Here is a 25745-nt window from a genome sequence, read left to right as displayed (position 1 = left end):
CTATTTCATAAGGATATACTGATATTATCTGTCTTGTCAAGACAGATTGCTGAAATTATGATTTCAACAGCCTCCTCTTTACTGTTGTTACATGTTGATGGTAAAAATACTCTGGACCCAGAGGGGTGTAGGCCCAGAGAAAGCCTTGCTAACAGTCAATGGCTTTCATATTTTGACAAGGTTTTTCTATGCTGTGATTCAAGCCATTAATTTACCAGTAGCTTTGTTCTTTATAGGGATGAAAACAGCTTCTCCAGACATTCCTCCTCACCACCCTGAGAGTCGAGAACAGAAATTGTGCATTTGTTGATTTTAATTGGAGTACACTTGAAATTCAAAGCATTCATAAACCTGCTTGGAGCAGACTGAACCTGGGGTAGTATGAGTGAGAGCTGCTGTTATAGAGTAGTAATAATAGCCAGTACATGTGTTGATAAACTGTAATAAATGTCACGTATGGTTAGAATTATGTCAACACTTCAAAACATTATCTCTAATATACGTATATCCTGGTTGGATGTAATAATCTAAAACTGGACACATTTTAAGTATTTCCCCCAGAACCTATCTTTTGATTATACAGTTTAATCCAGCTAATTGCTCCTGGGACCTGTCATCCACTCCTGTCCCTTGGCCCTGGCTTTCAGAGCTGTGTTTGGTGAGGAAATGAAAAGGAACCCTCTGGGCACGGACGTCAATTCAACGTCTATTCCACGTTTGTTCAATATAATTTCATAGCAATTACGTGGAAAGAACGTTGATTCAACCAGTGTGTGCTCAGAGGGAAGTTTTTGCACTGTCCATAGGTAATACATATTTAACTGATTTAATATCAAATCAAAGCTTATTGGTCACATACACAGATTTGAAGAAACTATCGCAGCTGCAGCAAAATGTTTGTTTCGAGCTCCAACAATGTGGTAGTATCAAGCAATAATAAAAATGTAAAAAAGAATACACACATAATCCAGAAAAATGTATTAATTAATTAACAAATATCAGAACGAGCAATGCCAGAGACCGGTGTGACGATCGTCATAAGGAGTAGACCAAGGTGCAGCGTGTTGAGTGCTCATGATAAATATTTATTTTTACTCAGAACACTAAAGCAAAAACAATAAACAAAGAAACACGAGCATCACGTTCTGCAGGCTTCACTGAGCAATACAAAAACAAGATCCCACAAATCCAGGTGGAAAAAAAACCCTTACGAGGACCAGCTGCCTCTAATTGGAGATCATCCCAAACAAACCCAACATAGAAATAGAAAACTAGAACCTAAACATAGAAATACAAAACATAGAAAAACACCCCCTGTCACACCCTGACCTACTCTACCATAAAAAATAACAGCTTATCATGGTCAGGACGTGACAGTACCCCCCCCAAAGGTGCAGACTCCGAATGCAACTAAAAAAACAAAAAACAAAAAAAACAAAAAGGGAGGGTAAGGAGGGTAACAAGTGTCTATGGCGGCTCTGGTGCAGTACCCAGAACCTTATCATCCAGCGAATCCTCCAGTAGAGGAGGCGGCTCTGGTTCGGGGCGTAACCCCGCTCCGCCCGCTGATCCCTCTGCTTCTGTGCCACCGGACCGTGCATCATCGCCGGAGGTTCCGGGCTGCGGGCTGCCGCTGGAGGTTCCGGGCTGCTGGCCGCCGCTGGAGGTTCCGGGCTGCGGGCCGCCGCTGGAGGTTCCGGGCTGCCGCTGGATGCTCCGGGCCGCGGGCCGCCGCAGGAGGCTCCGGGCCGCGGGCCGTCTCATGAGGCTCCGGACCATCTCAGGAGGCTCCGGGCCGGGGACCATCTCAGAAGGCTCCGGGCCGGGGACCTTCTCAGGAGGCTCCGGGCCGGGGACCGTCTCAGGAGGCTCCGGGCTGGGGACTGTCTCAGGGAGCTCTGGACTGGGAATGTGCACTGGAGGCCTGATGCGTGGAGCCGGGACAGGTGGCACCAGACTGGTGACACACATTTTAGGGCGAATGCGAGGAGCAGGCATAGGACGTACCGGGTTGTTGAGACGTACTGGAGACCTGGTGTGTATAGCCGGTATCAATTGTTCCGGAACTTCCACACACTTCTCAGGATGAGTACGGGGAGCTGACTCAGGTGGCACCAAACTGACAACACGTTCCTTTGGGAAAAACTTGTGCATCCTCCACCAACTCAACAACTCTCCCATTTCTCTCTTCTCCAAATTCTCTCTCTTCTCCCGGATTGGCTCTGGTTCACTCCTCGGCTCCGCCGACTGCTCCATGTGCCCCCCCCCCAAAATGTTCTTGGGATTTCTGTAGCCTTCCTTCCCGACTTTGTAGCTGTCCCTCTCCTTCGCTGCTTCCACCTGCTTCCCTGGCAGGCTCTTTTCTCCTGACACTATTTTATCCCAAGCCCCGGATATACTCCTCCTGATCTCCTCATAAGACCAGGATGCCATTACATCCTGGGTACACTGCTTGGTCCTGTGTTGGTTGGATCTTCTGTGATGATCATCGTAAGGAGTAGACCAAGGTGCAGCGTGTTGAGTGCTCATGATAAATATTTATTTAAACTCAGAACACTAAAGCAAAAACAATAAACAAAGAAACACGAACGTCACATTCTGCAGGCTTCACTGAGCAATACAAAAACAAGATCCCACAAATCCAGGTGGAAATAAACCCTACTTAATTATGATCTCCAATTAGAGACAACGAGGACCAGCTGCCTCTAATTGGAGATCAACCCAAACAAACCCAACATAGAAATAGAAAACTAGAACCTAAACATAGAAATACAAAACATAGAAAAACACTCACTGTCACACCCTGACCTACTCTACCATAGAAAATAACAGCTTACCATGGTCAGGACATGACAACCGGAATATAAATATATATATATATACATATAATGGTGTGTAAAGACAGTATGGACAGTATATGAATAGAAAATGTGTGTACAGTGGTAGTTATATATGATGAACCATGATTGGAATACAGTATATATAAAGCGGGTAAAACGGTATGTAAACATTATTAAAGTGACCAGTGTTCAATTACTATTTACATAGGGCAGCAGTCTCTAAGGTGCAGGGTAGATTACCAGTTGATAGCCGGCTATAACAGTGACTAAGGTTCAGGGCAGGGTACTGGGCGGAGGCCGGCTAGTTGTGAGTGTTTGATGGCCTGAAAATACAGTAGAAGCTGTTTCTCAGTCTCTCGTTCCCAGCCTTGATGCACCTGTACTGTCTCCAGCCTTCTAGATGGTCCTTGATGATCTTCTTCTTGTCCTTCCCATCTACACCGGCTGCTGTAGATGTCCTGGAAGGCAGTCAGTGTGCCCACGGTGATGCGTTGGGCAGACCGCACCACCCTCTGGAGAGCCCTGCGGTTGCAGACGGTGCAATTGCCATACCAGGCGGTGATACAACATGACAGGATACTCTCAATTGTACATCTGTAAAAGTTTGTGATGGTCTTAGGGACCAAGCTGAATGTATTCAGTTTCCTGAGGTCAAAGAGGCGGTGGTGTGACTTCTTCAACACGCTGTCTGTGTGAAGGGACCAATTCAGCTTGTCAGTGATGATATTTTCCTGGCACCGCTACACCAGGGCCATCACCTCCTCACTGTAGGCTGTCTTGTCGTTGTTGGTAATCAGGCCTACCACTCTTGTGTTGTCAGCAAACTTGATAATTGAGTTGGAGACATGGGGGCCAACCAGACATGGATGAACAGGGAGTACAGGAAGGGGCTGAGTATGTACCCCTGTGGGCCCCATGTGCTGAGGATCAGCGTGACGGAGAGTTGTTGCCTACCTTCACCACTTGGGGCAGCCCATTAGGAAGTCCCAGTTACACAGGAAGGGGTTCAGACCCAGGGCCTTGAGCTTAGTGATGAGCTTGGAGGGAACTATGGTGTTGAAGGCTGAGCTGTAGTCGATGAACAGGATTCTTACATAGGTATTTCTCATGTGCAAGTGGGATAGGGCAGTGTGCAGTGCAATGGCGATTATGTCTTCCATGGATCTTATGGAGAGATATGTTTAGGGTGTTGGCTAAGGTGGAAGTGACAGTCCTTAACTAGCCTCGCAAAGCACCTTATGATGACCAAAGTCAGTGCTACGCGGCTATAGCCATTTAGTTAAGTTACCTTCACTATCTTGGGTACAGGAACAACGGTGGACATCTTGAAGCAAGTGGGTACAAAAGACTGTGATATTGAAAGGTGAATATGTCTGTAATTAGGCTGGGGTGGTATCCAGATTATCATATTGTCATATTGGTCTTCTTTCATCCCAGGATTTACGGTATTACCGGCTAGCACAGAAGGTGGTGCTAAAAACATAAGAAAATCCCATTGGGCATCTATTCCCAGAATGCTAATAAAATTAGCACAGACCAATAGCAGAATCACATAGACGCTGTTAGCTAAATGCTAATGAGCGAAAACTAACAAACTAATTGCAAAGACAAGCAAATACAGCTCATAAAGTAATACAAGCATAGCTAATTGCTACCGATTGGCGTTTTCGTTGAGTGTGGACATTTACAAGTGAAAGGGAACTAGAGAAATTGTGCAAATTAACTAAGTTGTGATGCATGCTTTTCAGAAGGAAAGGAGCAGAGGGGAAAAGCTAGCAGGAATAAATTACAACTGTACAAATAACTCATCCAGAGCTCTTTGACTTCTGGCAGAAATCCATTATAAGATATCTGATGGCAAATATTTAGTAGTGAATTGCATACAAGTGTAACTTCATCACCTCATGTGTGCCGCACAACAGAAATTCATCGATAGATACATAACGATATGGACTCACCATCTCCCGCTTTCTCTCATTGTGCTTTAACAAACAAACACGTGACTGGCTCATCTGTTCTGGGGAACTACAGTAAGCTTTATAATGTAGTGTATTGCACAAGTTGACTGCAGGTATTTACTTATGAAGTAGCTACTAATATTGTAATTTATGGAAAATCTTTGAAGAAATAGTTTTGACTGTATTGAAAAACCATCCCGTGTTTTTTTCCAAATACCCCGGTATACGGTATATACTGTATACCGCTCAAGCATATCCGTAAACACTCCAGCCAGCTGGTCTGCAAATGCTTTTAGGACAAGGCTTGGGTTAACATGCTTAAATTACTTACTCACATCTGACATGGAAAATGAGAGCACACAGTCCTAGTGACCGTCGGGGGACCGCGTTGACGGCTCTATGTTGTTTTTCTCAATGCGGGTGAAGGTGTTTAGCACATCCGGGAGCAAGGCGTCAGTGTGGCTGGCTTTCCATTTATAACCGTGAATGTCTGGAGTCCCTGTCACATACAGTACCAGTCAAAAGTTTGGACACACCTACTCATTCAAGAGTTTTTCTTTATTTTTTGAACATTTTGTAGAATAATAGTGAAGAGATAAAAAACGATTATATAACGCATATGGAATCATGTAGTAACCAAAAAAGTGTTAAACAAAGTAGCCACCCTTTGCCTTGATGACAGCTTTGCACACTCTTGGCATTCTCTTATCAAGCTTCATGAGGTTGTCACCTGGAATGCATTTCAATTAACAGGTGTGCTTTTTTTAACAGTGAATATGTGGAAAGTGAATTTCTTTCCTTCTTAATGTGTATGAGCCAATCAGTTGTGCTGTGACAAGGTAGGGGTGGTATACAGAAGATAACCCGATTTGGTAAAACACTAAGTCAATATTGTTGCAAGAACAGCTCAAATAAGCAAAGAGAAACGACAGTCCAACATTACTTTAAGACATGAAGGTCTGTCAATACGGAAAATGTCAAGAACTTTTGCAGTCTCAAAAACTATCAAGCCCTATGATGAAACTGGCTCTCATGAGGACTGCCACATGAAAGGAATACCCAGAGTTTCCTCTGCTGCAGAGGATAAGTTCATTAGAGTTAACCTGTTAGGGCTAGGGGGCAGTATTGACACGGCCGGATAAAAAACGTACCCGATTTAATCTGGTTACTACTCCTGCCCAGTAACTAGAATATGCATATAATTATTGGCTTTGGATAGAAAACACCCTAAAGTTTCTAAAACTGTTTGAATGGTGTCTGTAAGTATAACAGAACTCATATGGCAGGCCAAAACCTGAGAAGATTCCATGCAGGAAGTGGCCTGTCTGACAAATTGTGTTTCATCTTGGCTCTTTTTATTGAAGACTGAGGATCTTTGCAATAACGTGACACTTCCTACGGCTCCCATAGGCTCTCAGAGCCCGGGAAAAAGCTGAACGATATCGAGGCAGGCTCTGGCTGAAACACATTATCGCTTTTGGCAAGTGGCCGATCAGAGTACTATGGGCTTAGGCGCGTGCCCGCGTCGACCGAAAGCTTTGTTTTCTTTCCTCTGTTTAGCTAAATGGACATTCCCGGTCGGAATATTATCGCTTTTTTACGAGAAAAATGGCATAAAAATGGATTTTAAACAGCGGTTGACATGCTTCGAAGTACGGTAATGGAATATTTAGATTTTTTTTGTCACGAATTGCGCCATGCGCGCGACCCTTCTTTACCATTCGGATAGTGTCTGGGACGCACGAACAAAACGCCGCTATTCGGATATAACGATGGATTATTTTGGACCAAACCAACATTTGTTATTGAAGTAGCAGTCCTGGGAGTGCATTCTGACGAAGACAACAAAAGGTAATCAAACTTTTATAATAGTAAATCTGATATTGGTGAGTGCTAAACTTGCCGGGTGTCTAAATAGCTAGCCCGTGATGTCTGGGCTATGTACTTAGAATATTGCAAAATGTGCTTTCACCAAAAAGCTATTTTAAAATCGGACATATCGAGTGCATAGAGGAGTTCTGTATGTATAATTCTTAAAATAATTGTTATGCTTTTTGTGAACGTTTATCGTGAGTAATTTAGTAAATTGTTAGCAAATTCCCCGGAAGTTTGCGGGGGGTATGCTAGTTCTGAACATCAAATGCTAATGTAAAAAGCTGTTTTTTGATATAAATATGAACTTGATTGAACAAAACATGCATGTATTGTATAACATAATGTCCTAGGGTTGTCATCTGATGAAGATCATCAAAGGTTAGTGCTGCATTTAGCTGTCTTCTGGGTTTTTGTGACATTATATGCTAGCTTGAAAAATGGGTGTCTGATTATTTCTGGCTTGGTACTCTGCTGACATAATCTAATGTTTTGCTTTCGCTGTAAAGCCTTTTTGAAATCGGACAATGTGGTTAGATAAAGGAGAGTCTTGTCTTTAAAATGCTGTGAAATAGTCATATGTTTGAAAAATTGAAGTTTTTGTATTTTTGAGGAATTTGTAATTCGCGCCACGCCCATCATTGGATATTGGAGCAGGTGTTCCGCTAGCGGAACGTCTAGATGTAAGAGGTTAACCGAACCACATTGTCCGATTTCAAAGAGGCTTTACGGCGAAAGCATAAAGTTAGATTATGTTAGGAGAGTACATAGCCAAAAAAGTACACACATCCATTTTCAATTCAAGGACAGGCGTCACCAAAAGCAGAAAACCAGCTAAAATGATGCACTAACCTTTGACAATCTTCATCAGATGACACTCGTAGAACATTATGTTAGACAATACATGCATTTTTTGTTCTATCAAGTTCATATTTATATCCAAAAACAGCATTTTACATCGGCGCGTGTCGTTGAGAAAATGTGTCTCCCCCAAAACTGCCAGTGAATTTACAAAAAATACTCATTATAAAACGTGGTTAAAGTATTAAACTGTTATTCAAAGAATTATAGATTAACATCTCCTGAATGCAACCGCATTGACAGATTTCAAAATAACTTTACTGGGAAAGCACACTTTGCAATAATCTGAGTACTCTGCTCAGAAAAATACACTACGCAATACAGATAGCCGCCATGTTGGAATCATCTAAAATCATAAATAACATTAGAAATATTCCCTTACCTTTAATAATCTTCATCAGAAGGCACTTCCAGGCATCCCAGGTCCACAACAAATGTTGTTTTTTTCGATGAAGTTCATAATTTATGTCCAAATAACTCCATGTTGTTCCGTGTTGTTAGCGCGTTCGGTAGGCTACTCAAAATGTAGGGCGCAGGAGGGAAAAGTCACGATGAAAAGCCAAAAAAATAATCTATTTACGTTCGTTCAAACATGTCAAACGTTGTTTAGCATCAATCTTTAGGGCCATTTTTAACGTGAAACATCAGTAATATTTCAACCGGACCTTTCCTGTGTCTTGAAAAACGTTTTGAAAAAGGTCTCATCTCCATGAACGCGCATGAGTGCGCAATAATGAAGTGACGACATCCCAGGGACATCAACTTCCCTTCCTTTTCATCCGGTCTCTGTTCATCATAGACGCTTCAAACAACTTTATAAAGACTGTTGACATCTAGTGGAAGCCATAGGAAGTGCAAAATGAATCCTTTGTCACTGTGTGTTTTATTGGCAATGACTTGAAAATAGTACAGCCACAAGATTTTCATTTCCTGCTTGTATTTTTTCTCAGGTTTTTGCCTGCCATATGAGTTCTGTTATACTTAGAGACACCATTCAAACAGTTTTAGAAACTTCAGAGTGTTTTCTATCCAAATCTATTAATATGCATATTCTATTTTCTGGGCCGGAGTAGTAACCTGTTTAAATTGGGTACGTTTTTCATCCGGCCGTGAAAATACTGCCCCCTAGCCCCAACAGGTTTTAAGAACAAATTCTTATTTTCAATGACCTTGTAGGAACAGTGGGTTAACTGCCTTGTTCAGAATGACAGATTTTTACCTTGTCAGCTCGGGGATTCAGTCTTGCAACCTTTCAGTTACAAGTCCAACGCTCTAACCACTAGGCTACCTGACACCCCAAATCAGGCTTTCATGGTCGAATTTCTGCAAAGAAACCACTACTAAAGGCCACCAATAAGAAGAAGAGACTTGTTTGGGCCAAGAAACACAAGCAATGGACATTAGACCGGTGGAAATCTGTCCTTTGGTCTGATGAGTTCAAATTTCTGTCAAATGTGTGTCTTTGTGTGACGCAGAGTAGGTGAACAGATGATCTCTGCATGTGTGATTCCCCCCATGAAGCGTGGAGGAGGAGGTGTGATGGTGTGTGGGTGATTTGCTGATGACGCTGTCTGTGATTTATTTAGATTTCAAGGCATACTTAACCAGCATGGCTACAACAGCATTCTGCAGTGATATGCCTTCCCATCTGGTTTGCACTTAGTGGGACTATCATTTGTTTTTCAACAGGACAATGACCCAAAACACACCTCCAGGCTGTGTAAGGGCTATTTGACCAAGGAGAGTGATGGAGTGCTGCATCAGATGACCTGGCCTCCACAATCACCCGACCTCAACCCAATTGAGATGGTTTGGGATGAGTTGGACTGCAGAGTGAAGGAAAAGCAGACAAAAAGTTCTCAGCATATGTGGGAACTCCTTCAAGACTGTTGGAAAAGCATTCCTCATTAAGCAATTTGAGAGAATGCCAAGAGTGTGCAAAGCTGTTATCAAGGCAAAGGGTGACTACTTTGAAGAATCGAAAATATTAAATCTATTTTGATTTGTTTAAACACTTTTTGGGTTCCTACATGATTCCATATGTGTTATTTCATAGTTTTGACGTCTTCACTATTATTCTACAATGTAGAAAATAGTAAAAATAAAGAAAAACCCTTGAATGAGTAGGTGTGTCCAAACTTTTGACTGGTTCTGTACTTCTCAAGTCTAAGCCGTTGAAATGCGACTCCACTTTGTCCTTGTACTGTCATTATGCCTCTTTGATTGTCTTACAGAGATTGTAGCTGGTCTGTTTGTCTGTTTGTACACATCCATGCTCCCAGTTACCTGTCTATGGTTAAATGCGCTTTCAGTTTTGCGGAAATGCTGCCATCTATCCACGGTTTTTGGTTTGGATGAGTTCTAATCATCACAGTGTGAACAACATCCTCTATGCACTTCCTGATGAACCCCATCACCAAGTCAGTTTATATGTCGATCCTATTCTCAGAGGCGACCTGGAACATTTTCCCAGTCCGTGTGATTAAAACAATCTTGAAGGATAGATTCCGATTGGTCAGCACAGTCCCCCAAAACGCTCTTGTACGTTCTTAAACAGACTTTGAGGTACCTTTGCTCCGGTTTTGTGGGTGTGGCGAGGTGTGGCTTGAAGCAATGAATGACATAAAGGGCATCGGAGTCAGTTTGCAAATTCGATGACGCCCCACTCTTTGTGAAAGACTTGGAAAGCATTCCAAGTAGCAATACAGTGAAAGTACACACTTCAAATTGCTAACATTCTGCAATGTATGAGAAATACAAATTACGTACTAAATGTCTCATGACAAGAGTTGTGAATAAAGATTCCCTATCATTAATATAGAAAATAGCCAACAAAATTATCCCATCAACTATCTGACCCAAACGAAGGACGAGTTAGTGAACACAAGATCTGGATGGACAAAAGGAAACAAGCAAAAAACAAGCACAACAAAAAACCATACCATCCAGCATCATTGCAAATAAAAATTCAAACAATATATGGTGATGAACAATTATTCCTCCCCCCCTTTGAGAGGAATGAGTTTGGAACAAATGAGAACACTCTAAAACAATCCGTATAGTGTTGAGCAAATAGTAACATACATTTTGTAAGTTCAACTTTTCATCAGTCGCCACACCTCTCCTGGCATCAGTGACCCCAGAGTACTTCCGTGCTAATGTTTCGTCCTGGACATTGCCACGGCGAAGGTGTGAGATGCAGATATACAGCCATCCATACGGATAATGCCAAATTGAATCAACACGCCAAGCTATTCGCATCTTTATCACTGACTTTTATAATCATTCACATTTCTTCACTCACTATTTTTCGACTACAACTCAACCAGACAGTGCTGCAGGTTCTCTGTCTATTTCTGAGTTATCAACAGTCATCCAAATCTGTAGAGTCAGAGGCTAGGCCTGCTGATGTTTGGCTGAATCACAAAGCACACCCGATGCAGAGAGTGCTGTTGTTTACTGAGAGCACTGTGTGTCCACTGACCCATCCCACAGTGCTAACAGTTCCAGGCTGTCCAGTGAGGAGGTTGGGTTGCTGGTCAACATCTTGGGAGACTAGGGCTTATTTTCCTGTGAGGCCAGGGCCATCCCAGGTGCCACAGTATGTCAGTCACATTGCATGCTGTTCTAATCAAAGGTGATGACGTTGGCCGCCAACTGTCATTGTTGGAGTGTGTCCCAGAAATTAGACATCATCCTCTCAACGGTGCCAGCAAGCACTGTGACGCCATGACACCAGTACTGAAAATACCTTTCGGACGGTAAGTGGGAGGAGGGAAGCAGGCAGTGTAGCAATCACACTCCCCAGGTAACAGGACAAATGACATCTTCATCATGGACTTCAGACCACTTATAGTGTAATACTGTAATTTTGATGTGTATGATGAGCTTGATTCAATGTCAAATCTTTCATTTAGGGCTGATAATTGATATGTCTACTTTAGGCCTAACTCAATACAAGTGCTGGACTATAGTTTCCCCAGTTCTGTCCAGTTCTTTCAGATAATTGTTTTTCCACATTTAGGTAGCCTGACTTAATGCATTTCATTTCAACATAGTAACTATAGGGAGTCGTTGTTGTCCTTGAGTTATGTATTGACAAGCTTCAATCTTGTCTTGCATCTATCTCACCACTCTGTGCTCTACACGGTAATGCCATTATCTGATTCACATCTCTGGAGAGAGTAACAGAAGTAGAAGGAAGGAGATCCTGTTATCTAAAAGGGTCACCTGACTTGATATACTGTACATTGAACAAAAATATAAATGTAACTTGCAACCATTTCAATTATTTTACTGAGTTACAGTTCATATAAGGAAATCAGTCAATTGAAATAAATTCATTAGCCACTAATTTATGGATTTCACATGACCGGGAATACAGATATGCATCTGTTGGTCACAGATACCTTAAAAAAAGTAGGGGTGTGGATCAGAAAACCAGTCAGTATTTGGTGTGACGACCATTTGCCTCATGCTCATCTCCTTTGCATAGAGTTGATCAGGCTGTTGATTGTGGCCTGTGGAGTGTTGTCACACTCCTCTTCAATGGTTGTGAGAAGTTGCTGGATATTGGCGGGAACTGGAACACACGTCAATCCAGGGCATCCCAAACGTGCTCAATGGCTGAAATGTCTGAGTATGCAGGCCAGAACTTGGACATTTTCAGCTTCCAGGAATTGTGTACAGATCCTTGCGACATAGTGACATGCATTACCGTGTAGAAACATGAGGTGATGACTGCGGATGAATGGCACAACAATGGGTCTCAGGATCTCGTCACTGTATCTCTGTGCATTCAAATTGCCTTTGATAAAATGCAATTGCGTTCGTTGTCTGTAGCTTATGCCTGCACATACCATAACCCAACCGCCACCATGGGGAACTCTGTTCACAACATTGACTTCAGAAAACCACTCGCCCACACGATGCCATACACGCTGTCTGCCATCGGCCCGTAACAGTTGAAACCGGGATTCATCTGTGAAGAGCACTTCAGTGAGCATTTGGCCACTGAAGTCAGTTACAATGCCGAAATGCAGTCAGGTCAAGACCCTGTTGAGGACAACAAACAAGCAGATTAGTTTCCCTGAGACAGTTTCTGACAGTTTGTGCAGAAATTCTTTGGTTGTGCAAACCCACAGTTCCGTCAGGTCTCAGACAATCCCGCAGGTGAAGAAGCCAGATGTGGAGGTCCTTGGCTGGCGTTGTTACACCTGGTCTGCGGTTGTGAGGCTGGTTGGACGTACTGCCAAATTCTCTAAAACGACGTTGGAAGCGACTAATGGTAGAGAAATGAACATTAACATTGAATCCCCGCACTCAGCATGCCAATTGCATGCTCACTCAAAACTTGAGACATCTGTGGCATTATGTTGTGTGACAAAACTGCACATTTTAGAGTGCCATTTTATTTTTCCCAGCACAAGGTTTCTTGGCAAAGGAGAAATGCTCACAAACAGGGATGTAAATACATTTGTGCCAAAAAATGTAGAGAAATAAGCTTTTTGTTCGTTTTTCTGGGATCCTTCGTTTCAGCTCATGAAACATGGGACCAACACTTTACATATTGTGTTTATATTTTTGTTCAGATATTTTCAAATGTGATGGAGGATCTCCTAATCCATTAGCCAGATGCAGGGTAAGAAACAGTGTCTGCCCAAGAAAAGGCATGCTCCATTAGTTTCGGCCGACGCTTTGTGACGTGATTTATGGGTGGAATTTAGGTCATTTATCTGTTTATTTATTTATTTTAGTTTCACTCATCAATTGAAACAAACACATTGTGATTTATATTGAGAAGAGTGAATTTGATTCATTGTAAGGTTCCTGAATAACTAGATGTTGGCGTGCATATCTGACCTATTTAGGATTCCCCTCGTCCAACCAAATCTCATTACTTGTATTTGGTTCATTGTCTAACATACGGGGTCAGAAAGCGTGCTATATGGTTATCTAGAGGGAAATTGTCAGTCAACTGAAGCGATGCAGAACCAGTTTATGCAGGCCCAATTTAAGCCCCTACGACTACCACATCACCACAGAATTACAATTTGTCCTCCTGCTACAATGCTGTATAGTAAATCACTAAAGTTGCATAGTTTAATCTTAGATGGATGATACTCAATCTTAAAGCTGCGATATGTACATTTTTGGGAGACCTGATCAAATTCACATAGAAATGGGAGGTATAGATCTTACTGAAAGCAAGTCTAAGAAGTGGTAGATATGTTCTATGTACGCTATTTCTATGCTTCCTGTTCTTAAGTTTTGTTTTTGAGTCTTTTACTCTCAGTTTTGTACTCCAGCTTCAAACAGCTGAAAATACAACATCTTCGGTTATTGAACAGATATTTCACAGCAGTTTAGATGGTACAATGAGTCTCTACAAGCATTTCCCAAACTCGGTCCTGGGGACCCCAAGGGGTGCACGTTTAGTTTTTTTTCCCTAGCACTACACATCTGACTAAAATCATCAAAGCTTGATTATTTCTGCATATTGCACCTTTAAATCCTATGCAAATCATTCAATGTCTTCATTCAATCTCTGCTCCATACATAATCCATATAGGCCCCTCTGAAAGTGAAAAATATGAAAGCTTCCCTGTCCCTTCTCCTGAAACTCCAATTGTTTCACTAGTAACCTAATGGATACCATCTGGGGGCTCCGTCTGTGCTAAGACAAGGGAATTAGTTATCTCGCTGCCACCACACTCCTACTGGTGCGCTCCCATTCTCCTCCAGTAATGACTGTCTATCCAATTTAATCTCCTCTCTCTCCAAGGGGGAATAAATCTGCAGTGGCCCTAGCTGTGGATGAAAGGACATGGAGGTCCCGACCCTCTCGCACCATGACCTTAATTGACAGGAAATTGTATTCGCCTCGCTCTCCCCTTCTTCCCTCCAAACAAAATAGGTGCCTCCTGTATTTACTTGACATGCCACTGGGTTGACACTTCTTTTCTCTTCTTTTCTCTTTTCTTTCTCTTTCTCTCTCTCTCTTCCAGCGGCTCCTAAGGGCCCCAAGCTTTTGATGACCCCCACCAGGGCAAAGGTAGGGGATACGGTGCGCATCACCGTGCAAGGATTCCAGGTAGGCGCTGGGGTTCCTGGGGTAAGTGCATGGGGGTTTATGAAACCGGAGGGCCATGTTCAGTTTGGGATAGGAGGGGACAGGGGAGATGTGCAGTTAAGCCTGTCGAGCTTTCTGATATAGTGGCCATTCTTACAGGGTGAGTGATATACCATACGTCTTCTCGGTCTAAAGCTAGCATACTGTTTCTTGTTTGGAAATAATCATAAGTGCACTATTGGAAAAAGTGACGTGTTAGAATTTTTTGGGAATTGTTTTATATTTTCACATTTATTTTTTCACTGTTGGGTTCTGACTATGCCTCAAGGCAATAAACTATTTCAATGAAAAATAAATAACCCATTCAAAATCTGTTTGTTTATGGATAGCTCCAATTCTCTGATGTTCTTTTATTTTCTTAAGTATACCTTCTTAAGGCATGCATCTCAAGCTAGCTGTTAGAGGATTGCTCAGCAGAGCAGAGTTCGGGTTTGTACCTGCTAGAGCATTCCAGTCAGGAGATTGTCCTTGTGTAACTATCATCCTCTGCCCCCCAAAATGATATGTTTCCAGTAGTAGCTGATCCCCATCTCAGTGACAGGAATAGGGATGACAGTGTTGGCGCTGCCTGCTAGAGCCAACCAGGTGGAGAGTACAAGGAAAATTCTGATAGGCCATGCTAATGGACCAGCACACCAATCACCTTTGTTACTTTTCATTCACTGCTTCATGAATTTCTGGGCATGATAGCACTGTGTGTTTTTATAAAGTGTTTGTTTTTCATTGCTTTATTCTGGTTTGCTGCTTTCAATCTAATAATGGCACTTATTCGGTGCCTTAGGTTTAGTGTAGCAGTTTAGAGCCTGGGCAGATGTATACGACTATCTCCACCCACTAATGTCATATTATTTGAAGATCTCCTTTGAATAGTGTTAAGAATGGTCACTATAAACAGGCTTGACTGGGACATACAGCCAATTGGGCCCTTCGGAAACAAACATCCGTGCATGGAGATTCATCCCAAAGAAAATCTCCCTTATCCTTCACTGGACCAAGGCTCTAGGGTTTCACTAGTAGATAAGATTTAGTGCTAAGACATATACCTATCTTGCCTTCTCATAGTGTGATAAAAAAAGATATCAGTATCCCCTACAGTTTATAATATCAGAATTATACATAATCACACAGGGTGGGCTTTTAGTTTTCTTTCCACTTGATATGCTTTGTCCCCACTCTGTATTAAGCCATATGAAGATAAGAAAGGCCCTGATGCTTTTATTGGATCTGTCTTTTTAATTTAGGCTCTGTAATGCCGTTGGGGATATGTGATAGGACCTTTCATGTTTTTTATCTTAATGTAACCTTATGCCATGACTGCCCCTGATCAACAAACTACTTTCACTTCTGTCACCATGTGAATTCTTTGGTTTCAGAACTCTTATCAGGGCAGTCATTTTTAAAGGTTACAGAAATCACACTAGCTTAGTCAGAATGATGACACACCAGCTCCTTAAGGCGTACATTCAGTTCATTAAAGCATTTCTACAGTATGGGTCACACAGTGACAAGAGTCAAGTCGTGGTATTTTCTTTAAGGCCCTGTGCAGTCGTAAACGTGATTTATCTGTGTTTATATACATTTTCAATTGTGAAATGTTGATAATGCCCTTGTAGTGTGCGAGCTGTTTAAAAAGACTATCTGAAATGTCAGCCTGTTGTGGTGGGATGGAGTTTTGGCCTGCCTGGTGACGTCACAAGGCGGTAAATTAGTTAATAGACCAATAAGAAGGAGAGTTTCAAACCTCTGCCTATAACAGCTAGTTTTCAGTTTTCCACTCCCCACTCAGACCACTTTCAAACAGTCCTAGCTAAATTCTTGCTTGAGAAACTGCTCTTGCTAATAAGCAATTTTTTGTTTGTTTTTGACCATTTTGATACAAAATAATCACAGTAATGTACTTAATTGTTACCCTGAAATTATTTGATATTGAGATAAAAACGGTTGCATTGGGCCTTTAAAAGGGCTGGGAGAACACATTTCAAAATGGTAAAAGAAAATCTAATCAGATTATCAATAGTTTAACTCAATGGAATTTCATTCTGTTGCATCACAAATCAGGAATAGACATCTATCTTTTTCTGGCCTTTCGCTCAGGATGTATGACAGAAACATATTTGGCCCTCAGCCCTGCAGTATAAACTAGATGAAACTGGGTTCCCTAGCTGGATTCACAGAAACAGAAGAAACACCTGTCCTTCTTTGACAATATGTGAAGTGATCATAATTCCTGATGGTGTGTTGTTCCCTTTGAATAACATTTGAGCGCCACAACCCCTCATTGCACTTTAGTACTAAACACCCTCTCCTCCCCTACTGACATGTTCTCCAGCTGTCTTGATTTTAATAACATGTCTGTATCCAGCAGATGGCAGAAAAGACATCCAGAGGAGTACAGAAGGAAGGCTTCTTCCCTCAGAGGGAGAATTATATTACATTTTGAAAAGGGGAATATTTTGAAACTGGGAAATTTCTTGAGAGGCATGAGAATCTGAAAACATTTGTAAATGTAAATCAAATCATATTTTATTTGTCACAAGCTTCGTAGGTGTAGACTTACAGTGAAATGCTTACTTAGGGGTCCTTTTCCCAACAATGCAGAGCAAAAGATAAAGATTTAAAAAAAATTAAAAATGGTAACACAGGAATAAATACATAGTAAATAACGAATAACAATAAGGAGTAAAAATAACAAGGCTATATACAGAGAGTACCAGTACTGAGTCGATGTGCAGGGGAATGAGGTAATTGAGGTAGCTACTGTATGTACATATAGTAGTAGTAAGTGACTATGCAACAGGATAGATAATAGGCAGCAGCAGCGTATGTGGTGATTTCAAAAGTGTGTTTGTGTGAGTGTGTGTGTGGCGTCAGTATGTAGTGTTGATTATTAATTCATACTGCTAACGTACCATTGCATTAGGGGGGAATTGAGCTTGTATTATTCATGTAGCCTTTGCTCTTAATCTCTTGACTGGGACTTAAACTTTTTCCCCTCTTGTCCAACCCTCCCTCACACACACTGGGGTGGTCTGTTGATAGAATGAGGTGTTCCCTGAGCCCCTCTTCACCTGGACCCGGGTCGGGGGCCGTCTGCTTGACGGGAGTGCCGAGCGGGATGGGAAGGAGCTGATTCTGGAGCGAGTGCCAGCCGAACTCAACGGCTCCATGTACCGCTGCACGGCCCAGAATCCTCTGGGCTCTACGGACACGCACACTCGCCTCATCGTCTTTGGTATGTGTCCAAACTCATTACCATATTCTGTAATCCTAGAGGGCATTGCAGAGAATCACAAATGTAATACTTGTTCTTGTTCATGGTATGTTTTATTCCCACTATTCAAAGGAATATCCTCATTCAAATTTCAAACACCATTAAAATTGTGTTTCAACTGTTAATATTATGCATCCACATACACTGAAGTATTAAGCAATGCATTTATGTAAAAAAATATATATTTATGTGCCCAGTTTTAGATATGAATTATCAATGCGAACTAAGTGTATGAGTAATAAGTGATTGTATCACTAAATGACTCAGCAATGCCTCTAGTACAAAGGCTGATTTATGCAAGTGAGTAATGCTCCTCATCTGAGTGAGTAGAAATCCAACAGCCATGGGAATCCCACAAGCAGCATGTAATGTACCCATTCTCTCCAACACTGACTACTAATAATCACATGAAAGGCCCGTAATAGAATAAATGATCTTTGTTGTTGACAGTGTCATCTCTTTGTTCAACGACCCACCTTGAGCAAGCTAGATCAGTCTTTTCATGATGTGCTGCGATTTATCGCAGTTCCAAAGTCCTGAGTTTGCTTCAGTTGATGTGGGAGTTGGCTTGCTGACTCTATTACTGCTGTATGTCCTGCTGCCCTGGTGTGTGTACCCTTGGGCCCTGCGGAATGACAGCATCCTGCGTGAGAACTTGATCAGAGGCCTGTCAATCATGGCTGCTCTGTTTTAATCAAAACCGCTGCACGGAGGATGAAGGTCTTCTCTCCTGTATTATATATTGTCTACTCTCATGTTAGAGATAACTGCCATGCAAGAGTTGGAATTTTATATATATATATATATATATATATATATATATATATATATATATATATATATATATATATATATATATATATATACATATATACACTAAATATATATATATATATACACTAAATATATATATATATATATATATATATATATATATATATATATATATATATATATATATATACTGCTCAAAAAAATAAAGGGAACACTTAAACAACACATCTTAGATCTGAATGAAAGAAATAATCTTATTAAATACTTTTTTCTTTACATAGTTGAATGTGCTGACAACAAAATCACACAAAAATTATCAATGGAAATCCAATTTATCAACCCATGGAGGTCTGGATTTGGAGTCACACTCAAAATTAAAGTGGAAAACCACACTACAGGCTGATCCAACTTTGATGTAATGTCCTTAAAACAAGTAAAAATGAGGCTCAGTAGTGTGTGTGGCCTCCACGTGCCTGTATGACCTCCCTACAACGCCTGGGCATGCTCCTGATGAGGTTGCAGATGGTCTCCTGACAGATCTCTTCCCAGACCTGGACTAAAGCATCTGCCAACTCCTGGACAGTCTGTGGTGCAACGTGGCGTTGGTGGATGGAGCGAGACATGATGTCCCAGATATGCTCAATTGGATTCAGGTCTGGGGAACGGGCGGGCCAGTCCATAGCATCAATGCCTTCCTCTTGCAGGAACTGCTGACACACTCCAGCCACATGAGGTCTAGCATTGTCTTGCATTAGGAGGAACCCAGAGCCAACCGCACCAGCATATGGTCTCACAGGGGGTCTGAGGATCTCATCTCGGTACTTAATGGCAGTCAGGCTACCTCTGGCGAGCACATGGAGGGCTGTGCGGCCCCCCAAAGAAATGCCACCCCACACCATGACTGACCCACCGCCAAACCGGTCATGCTGGAGGATGTTGCAGGCAGCAGAACGTTCTCCACGGCGTCTCCAGACTCTGTCACTTCTGTCACGTGCTCAGTGTGAACCTGCTTTCATCTGTGAAGAGCACAGGGCGCCAGTGGCGAATTTGCCAATCTTGGTGTTCTCTGGCAAATGCCAAAGTCCTGCACGGTGTTGGGCTGTAAGCACAACCCCCACCTGTGGACGTCGGGCCCTCATACCACCCTCATGGAGTCTGTTTCTGACCGTTTGAGCAGACACATGGACATTTGTGGCCTGCTGGAGGTCATTTTGCAGGGCTCTGGCAGTGCTTCTCCTGCTCCTTCTTGCACAAAGGCGGAGGTAGCGGTCCTGCTGCTGGGTTGTTGCCCTCCTACGGCCTCCTCCACGTCTCCTGATGTACTGGCCTGTCTCCTGGTAGCGCCTCCATGCTCTGGACACTACGCTGACAGACACAGCAAACCTTCTTGCCACAGCTCGCATTGATGTGCCATCCTGGATGAGCTGCACTACCTGAGCCACTTGTGTGGGTTGTAGACTCCGTCTCATGCTACCACTAGAGTGAAAGCACCGCCAGCATTCAAAAGTGACCAAAACATCAGCCAGGAAGCATAGGAACTGAGAAGTGGTCTGTGGTCCCCACCTGCAGAACCACTCCTTTATTGGGGGTGTCTTGCTAATTGCCTATAATTTTCACCTGTTGTCTATTCCATTTGCACAACAGCATGTGAAATTTATTGTCAATCAGTGTTGCTTCCTAAGTGGACAGTTTGATTTCACAGAAGTGTGATTGACTTGGAGTTACATTGTGTTGTTTAAGTGTTCCCTTTATTTTTTTGAGCAGTGTATATATACTGCTCCAAAAAATTAATATATATATATAAATATATATATATATATATATATATATATATATATATATATATATATATATATATATATATATAGGAGCCTAACTGTGTTGCTATGTTCCAGGGCTAGTTTCCAGGGTTAACATATGCACAGGACATGTGTGTAGCTGCTGCAGGACAATCAGAGGGTAAATCAGCTCAGGTCCATTCAGCAGAGAAAGCCATTCCGCACAGTAATCTGCCTGCACTGCCATTAAGAAATTCTCTGTCCATCATTTGATAAATCCGCACCCTGACATCCTCTAGTGAGCAATGTTTAAAAAATATGGTAGGGAAACTGCCACTTTGGGAAGGTGTTACCTTTGGGAGCGTTTTGGTAGAAAGAACACTAATGCCTATTTAACACCCTGATGCTACGTGCAGAATATTGGCTGTCTGTGTGTCTATGTCTCTGTCCTACTGTAGATGGCTTCCACTCATGTTTAGAGGATCAGAATGGTGATTGAGTGACCTTGAAACCGTCCCCCGCGGCCTTGAAATGGGACACTTCCCACTGGGCAGAGATGTCAATTCAACATCTATTCCACATTACTTCGGTGTAACTTCATTTAACAATGACATGGAAACAACGTTCATTCAACCAGTGTGTGCCCAGTGTGTTCTCTCTCCAGGGTCAAAGTGGATATTTGGAGCTCTGCTCTCTTGGCAAACTGTTCATTATACATCTTCAGGTATAACAGAGTATAAGGATGGCATGCTATTGAGACTCTCCACTGGCAGAAAGCAGTACTCATCTTGATCATGAACATATCCACGCACCCTAGGTGATTACACTGAAGTGACTCATCAAATCAAATGTTATTTGTCACGTGCTTCGTAAACAACAGGTGTAGACTAACAGTCAAATGCTTACTTATAGGCCTTTCCCAACAATGCAGAGCGAAAGAAAATTGCTAAATAATACAAAAAGTAATAACATGTAATAATAATAGTAATAATAAATACACAGTAATGATAACTTGGCTATATACATGGGGCTCCAGTATCGAGTTTATGTGCAGGGGTATGATGTAATTGAGGAAGATATGTACATACAGTGTCTTCAGAAAGTATTCATACCACTTGACGTATTCCACATTTTGTTGTGTTACAGCCTGAATTCAAAATGTATTAAATAAAATAAAAAATCGTACCCATCTACACAAAATATCTCATAATGACAAAGTCAAAACATGGTTTTAGAAATGTTTGCAAATGTATTGAAATTGAAAAACAGAAATATCTAATATCCATAATTATCCACACCCCTGAGTCAATACTTTGGCAACGATTACAGCTGTGAGTCTTCCTAGGTAAGTCTCTAAGAGCTTTCCACATCTGGATTGCGCAACATTTGCCAATTATTATTTTAAAAAGTATTCAAGCTCTGTCAAATTGGTTGTTGTTCATTGCTAGACAACCATTATCAGGTTTTGCCATAGATTTTCAAGTAGAGTTAAGTCAAAACTGTAACTTGGCCACTCAGGAACATTCACTGTCTTTTTGGTAAGCAACTCCAGTGTAGATCTGGCCTTGTGTTATTGCCCTGCTGAAAGGTGAATTAATTTGCCAGTGTCTATGCTTGAATGCTTCACTATATGGAGAGTGGTACTCAGTAATGTGTTGTATTGGATTTGCCACAAACATAACACTTTTGTATTCAGGACAAAAAGTGAATAGCTTTTTGCAGTATTTCTTTAGTGCCTTGTTGCAAACAGGATGCATGTTTTGGAATAGTTTTATACTGTACACGCTTACTTATTTCACTCTGTCAATTATGTTAGTATTGTGCAGTAACTACGATGTTGTTGATCCATCCTCAGGTTTCTCCTATCACACTCATTAAACTCTGTAACTGTTTTAAAGTCGCCATTGGCCTCATGGTGAAATCCCTGAGCGGTCTCCTTCCTCTCCGGCAACTGAGTTAGGAAGACGCCTGTATCTTTGTACTGACTGGGTGTATTGATACACCATCCAAAGTGTAATTAATAACTACACCATGCTCCAAGGGATATTCAGTGTCTGCTTTTTTTATTTTCTACCAATAGATGCCCTTCTTTGCGAGGCATTGGAAAACCTCCCTGGTCTCTGTGGTTGAATCTGCTTGAAATTCATTGCTAGACAAAGGGACCTTTCAGATAATTGTATGTGTGGGGTACAGAGATGAGGTAGTCATTAAAAAAATAATGTTAAACACTAGTACTGCACACAAAGTCCATAAAACGTATGTGACTTGTTAACTAGCTATTTAGCAGTGATATGGCTTGGGGTAGAAGCTGTTCGGGGTCCTGTTGGTTCCAGACTTGCATCTGTACCACTTGCTGTTCGGTAGCAGAGAGAGCAGTCTATGACTTGGGTGGCTGGAGTCTTTGACAATTGTTAGGGCCTTCTTCTGACATCGCCTGGTATAAAGGTCCTGGATGGCAGGGAGCTCGGCCCCAGTGATGTACTGAGCCGTACGCACAACCCTCTGTTTGGCCTTGCGGTCAGATGCCAAGCAGTTGCCATACCAAGCGGTGATACAGCCAGTCAAGATGGTCCCAATGGTGAAGCTGTAAAACGTTTTGAGGATCTGAGTACCCATCTTGAGGGAGAAAAGACGTTGTTGTGCCCTCTTCACGACTGTGTTGGTGTGTCTGAACATGATACACTATATATGTGACCGGTTTCAGGAAACTAGGCGTTTCCTAGTATGTCACAAATCACGACTTCACAGGAGAGCAGTTTGAATGTAAAAAAACGTTTTTTTTTTATCAAAACGCGTTTACAAGTTTATCAACCTTCAAAGCAGAATTACTTCCCCATTGTTCTTCAAAAATGCAGTGTATGATATACCATTTTGTAGATCTGAGTCACTACTTTTTGACAATGTAAAAAACCCAATTTCAAATTTTGCTACATAAGATGAAATCCAGGTGGTGAGTCACATATGTGACCGACCGCCTCGATTCGGTCTTATGTAGAAAAATTTGAAATAGTATCCAAATATCCTACATTACAGTATGTCTGCCATTTTGGAGACGTTTGACATTCAGCATCGTTCACACCCTCTTAAGCCTTAACGCTACAGAATACAATGACATTCTAGGTGATTCTGTGCTTCCAACTTTGTGGCAACAGTTTTGGGAAGGCACATTCCTGTTTCAGCATGATAATTCCCCTGTGCACAAAGCGAGGTCCATACAGAAATAGTTTGTCAAGATCGGTGTGTAAGAACTTGACTGGCCTGCACAGAGCCCTGACCTCAACTCCATCGAACACCTTCGGGATGAATTGAAACGCTGACTGCGAGCTAGGCCTAATCGCCCAACATCAGTGCCCAACCTCACTAATGCTCTTGTGGTTGTTTGGAAGAAAGCTCTCGACCCGCTGCACTACAGCCCCGTCGATGTGAATGGGGGTGTGTTCGGCACCCCGTTTCCTGTAGTCCATGATCAGCTCCTTTGTCTTCCTGATGTTGAGGGAGAGGTTGTTGTCCTGGCACCACACTGCCAGGTCTCTGACCTCCTCCCTGTAGGCCATTTTATCTTTCCGCTGATCAGGCCTACCACCATTGTGTCGCCAGCAAACGTAATAATGGTGTTGAAGTTTTCGCCTCAACGCAGACGTGGGTGAACAGGGAATACAGGAGCGGACTAAGCACACACCCCTGAGGGGCCCTCGTGTTGGTGGATGTGTTGTTGCATACCCTCACCACTTGGCCCCTCTGGAAGTCCAGGATCCAGTTGCAGAGGGAGGTGTTCAGTCCCAAGTTTCTTAGCTTAGTGATGAACTTGGAGGGAACTATGGTGTTGAACACTGAGCTGTAGTCAATGAACAGCATTCTCACATAGGTGTTCCTCTTGTCCAGGTGGGAGAGGGCTGTGTGGAGTGCAATAGAGATTGCATAATCTGTGGATCTGTTGGGGCAGTATGTGAATTGGAGTGGGTCCAGGGTGTCTGGGATGATGATGTTTATGTGAGCCATGACCAGCGTTTCAAAGCATTTCGTAGTTACAGATGTGAGTGCTAAGGGGCGATAGTCACTTAGACAGGTTACCTTGGAGTTCTTGGACACAAGGACTATGGTGTTCTGCTTGAAACATGTAGATATTGCAGACTAGGTCAGGGAGAGGTTGAAAATGTCAGTGAAGACACTTGCCAGCTGGTCAGTGCATGCTCTAAATACGCGTCCTGGTAATCCGTCTGACCCTGCAGCCTTGTAAATGTTAACCTGTTTAAAGGTCTTCCTCAGCAGTAAAGAGGCTGGCTGTCACAAACACACTGATTTCTCTCTGTCTTTGTGGACTGAGTAGGGAAATCGCATGTGGATGCTAATAGATCAGCAGTTTCTTTTCTGCTATTGCCCTCTTGCCCCACCTAACTGCTGCTCTAACTTACCAGAGAGCCCAATGTCCACAGCTCTATTAATACAGGCTCACCAGGGGGATGTTATTTAACATGAGCTTAAGGAACATAGGGTTCAGCTTCATTAGACCCCCTACCCATACTTACTATTTTCTCATCATCTCTTCACTTCTTTTCCCTTTCTCTGTCTCTCTGTCTCTGTCTCTATCGCTATCTGTCTCTCTCTCTGTCTCTATTGCTATCTGTCTCTCTGTCTCTCTCTCTGTCTCTATCGCTATCTGTCTCTCTCTCTCTATCGCTATCTGTCTCTCTCTCTATCGCTATCTGTCTCTCTCGCTCTCTCGGTCTCTCGCTCTCTCAATTCAATTCAATTCAAAGGGCATTATTGGCATGGGAAACATATGTTTACATTGCCAAAGCAAGTGAAATAGATAATAAACAAAAGTAAAATAAACAATAAAAAATGAACGGTAAACATTACACTCTCAAAGGTTTTAGTGGAATAGTATCATATTATGGCTGTACAGTGTTAAAACAATATCTCTCTCTCTCATTCTGTTTACCCTCTCTCTGTTTTCCCTTCATCTCTTTCAACAGAAAATCCTGCCATGATGAAAAACACTCAGAATCCGAACAGTAAGTATGGCACCCATGAAGACCACTCACAGAGAAAGTTTATATTTTAGTCTTTTAAAGAGCATTTCTCCTTTCTGTTTGTTTGAAAGTCGTTTTTCTCACACATTTTTGAAGATGTATTTGAATACATTTGAGATGACAAGCATGCAATCTGTATCCAAAATGGGACAGTAACAAATGACTAGCTACTAGCTACTTCTCGGTTAGGGTTTGATGGATAGACAAACTGACGACAGGTGAACAC

At 42.2% G+C, this 25745-nt stretch overlaps 1 protein-coding gene across 2 annotated transcripts in view; it reads left to right on the top strand.

The window, feature by feature from the left end:
• igsf21a (immunoglobin superfamily, member 21a) overlaps positions 1–25745 on the top strand; it is a 265550-nt gene that overhangs the window by 238193 nt on the left and 1612 nt on the right. Inside the window, exons 7-9 of one of the 2 annotated variants that reach the window (XM_014166637.2) lie at positions 14539–14624; positions 17703–17895; positions 25463–25501. In XM_014166637.2, the coding sequence (XP_014022112.1) occupies positions 14539–14624; positions 17703–17895; positions 25463–25501 (318 nt within the window). Of the gene's footprint in view, positions 1–14538; positions 14646–17702; positions 17896–25462; positions 25502–25745 lie in introns of both variants that reach the window. The other variant, XM_014166636.2, reaches the window with a different exon arrangement.

This window comes from Salmo salar, chromosome ssa22 (assembly GCF_905237065.1).
Source record: "Salmo salar chromosome ssa22, Ssal_v3.1, whole genome shotgun sequence".
Classification (NCBI taxonomy): domain Eukaryota; kingdom Metazoa; phylum Chordata; class Actinopteri; order Salmoniformes; family Salmonidae; genus Salmo; species Salmo salar.
The sequence above is the reverse complement of the archived record's forward strand: the minus strand, read 5'-3'. Positions and strand labels throughout refer to the sequence as shown.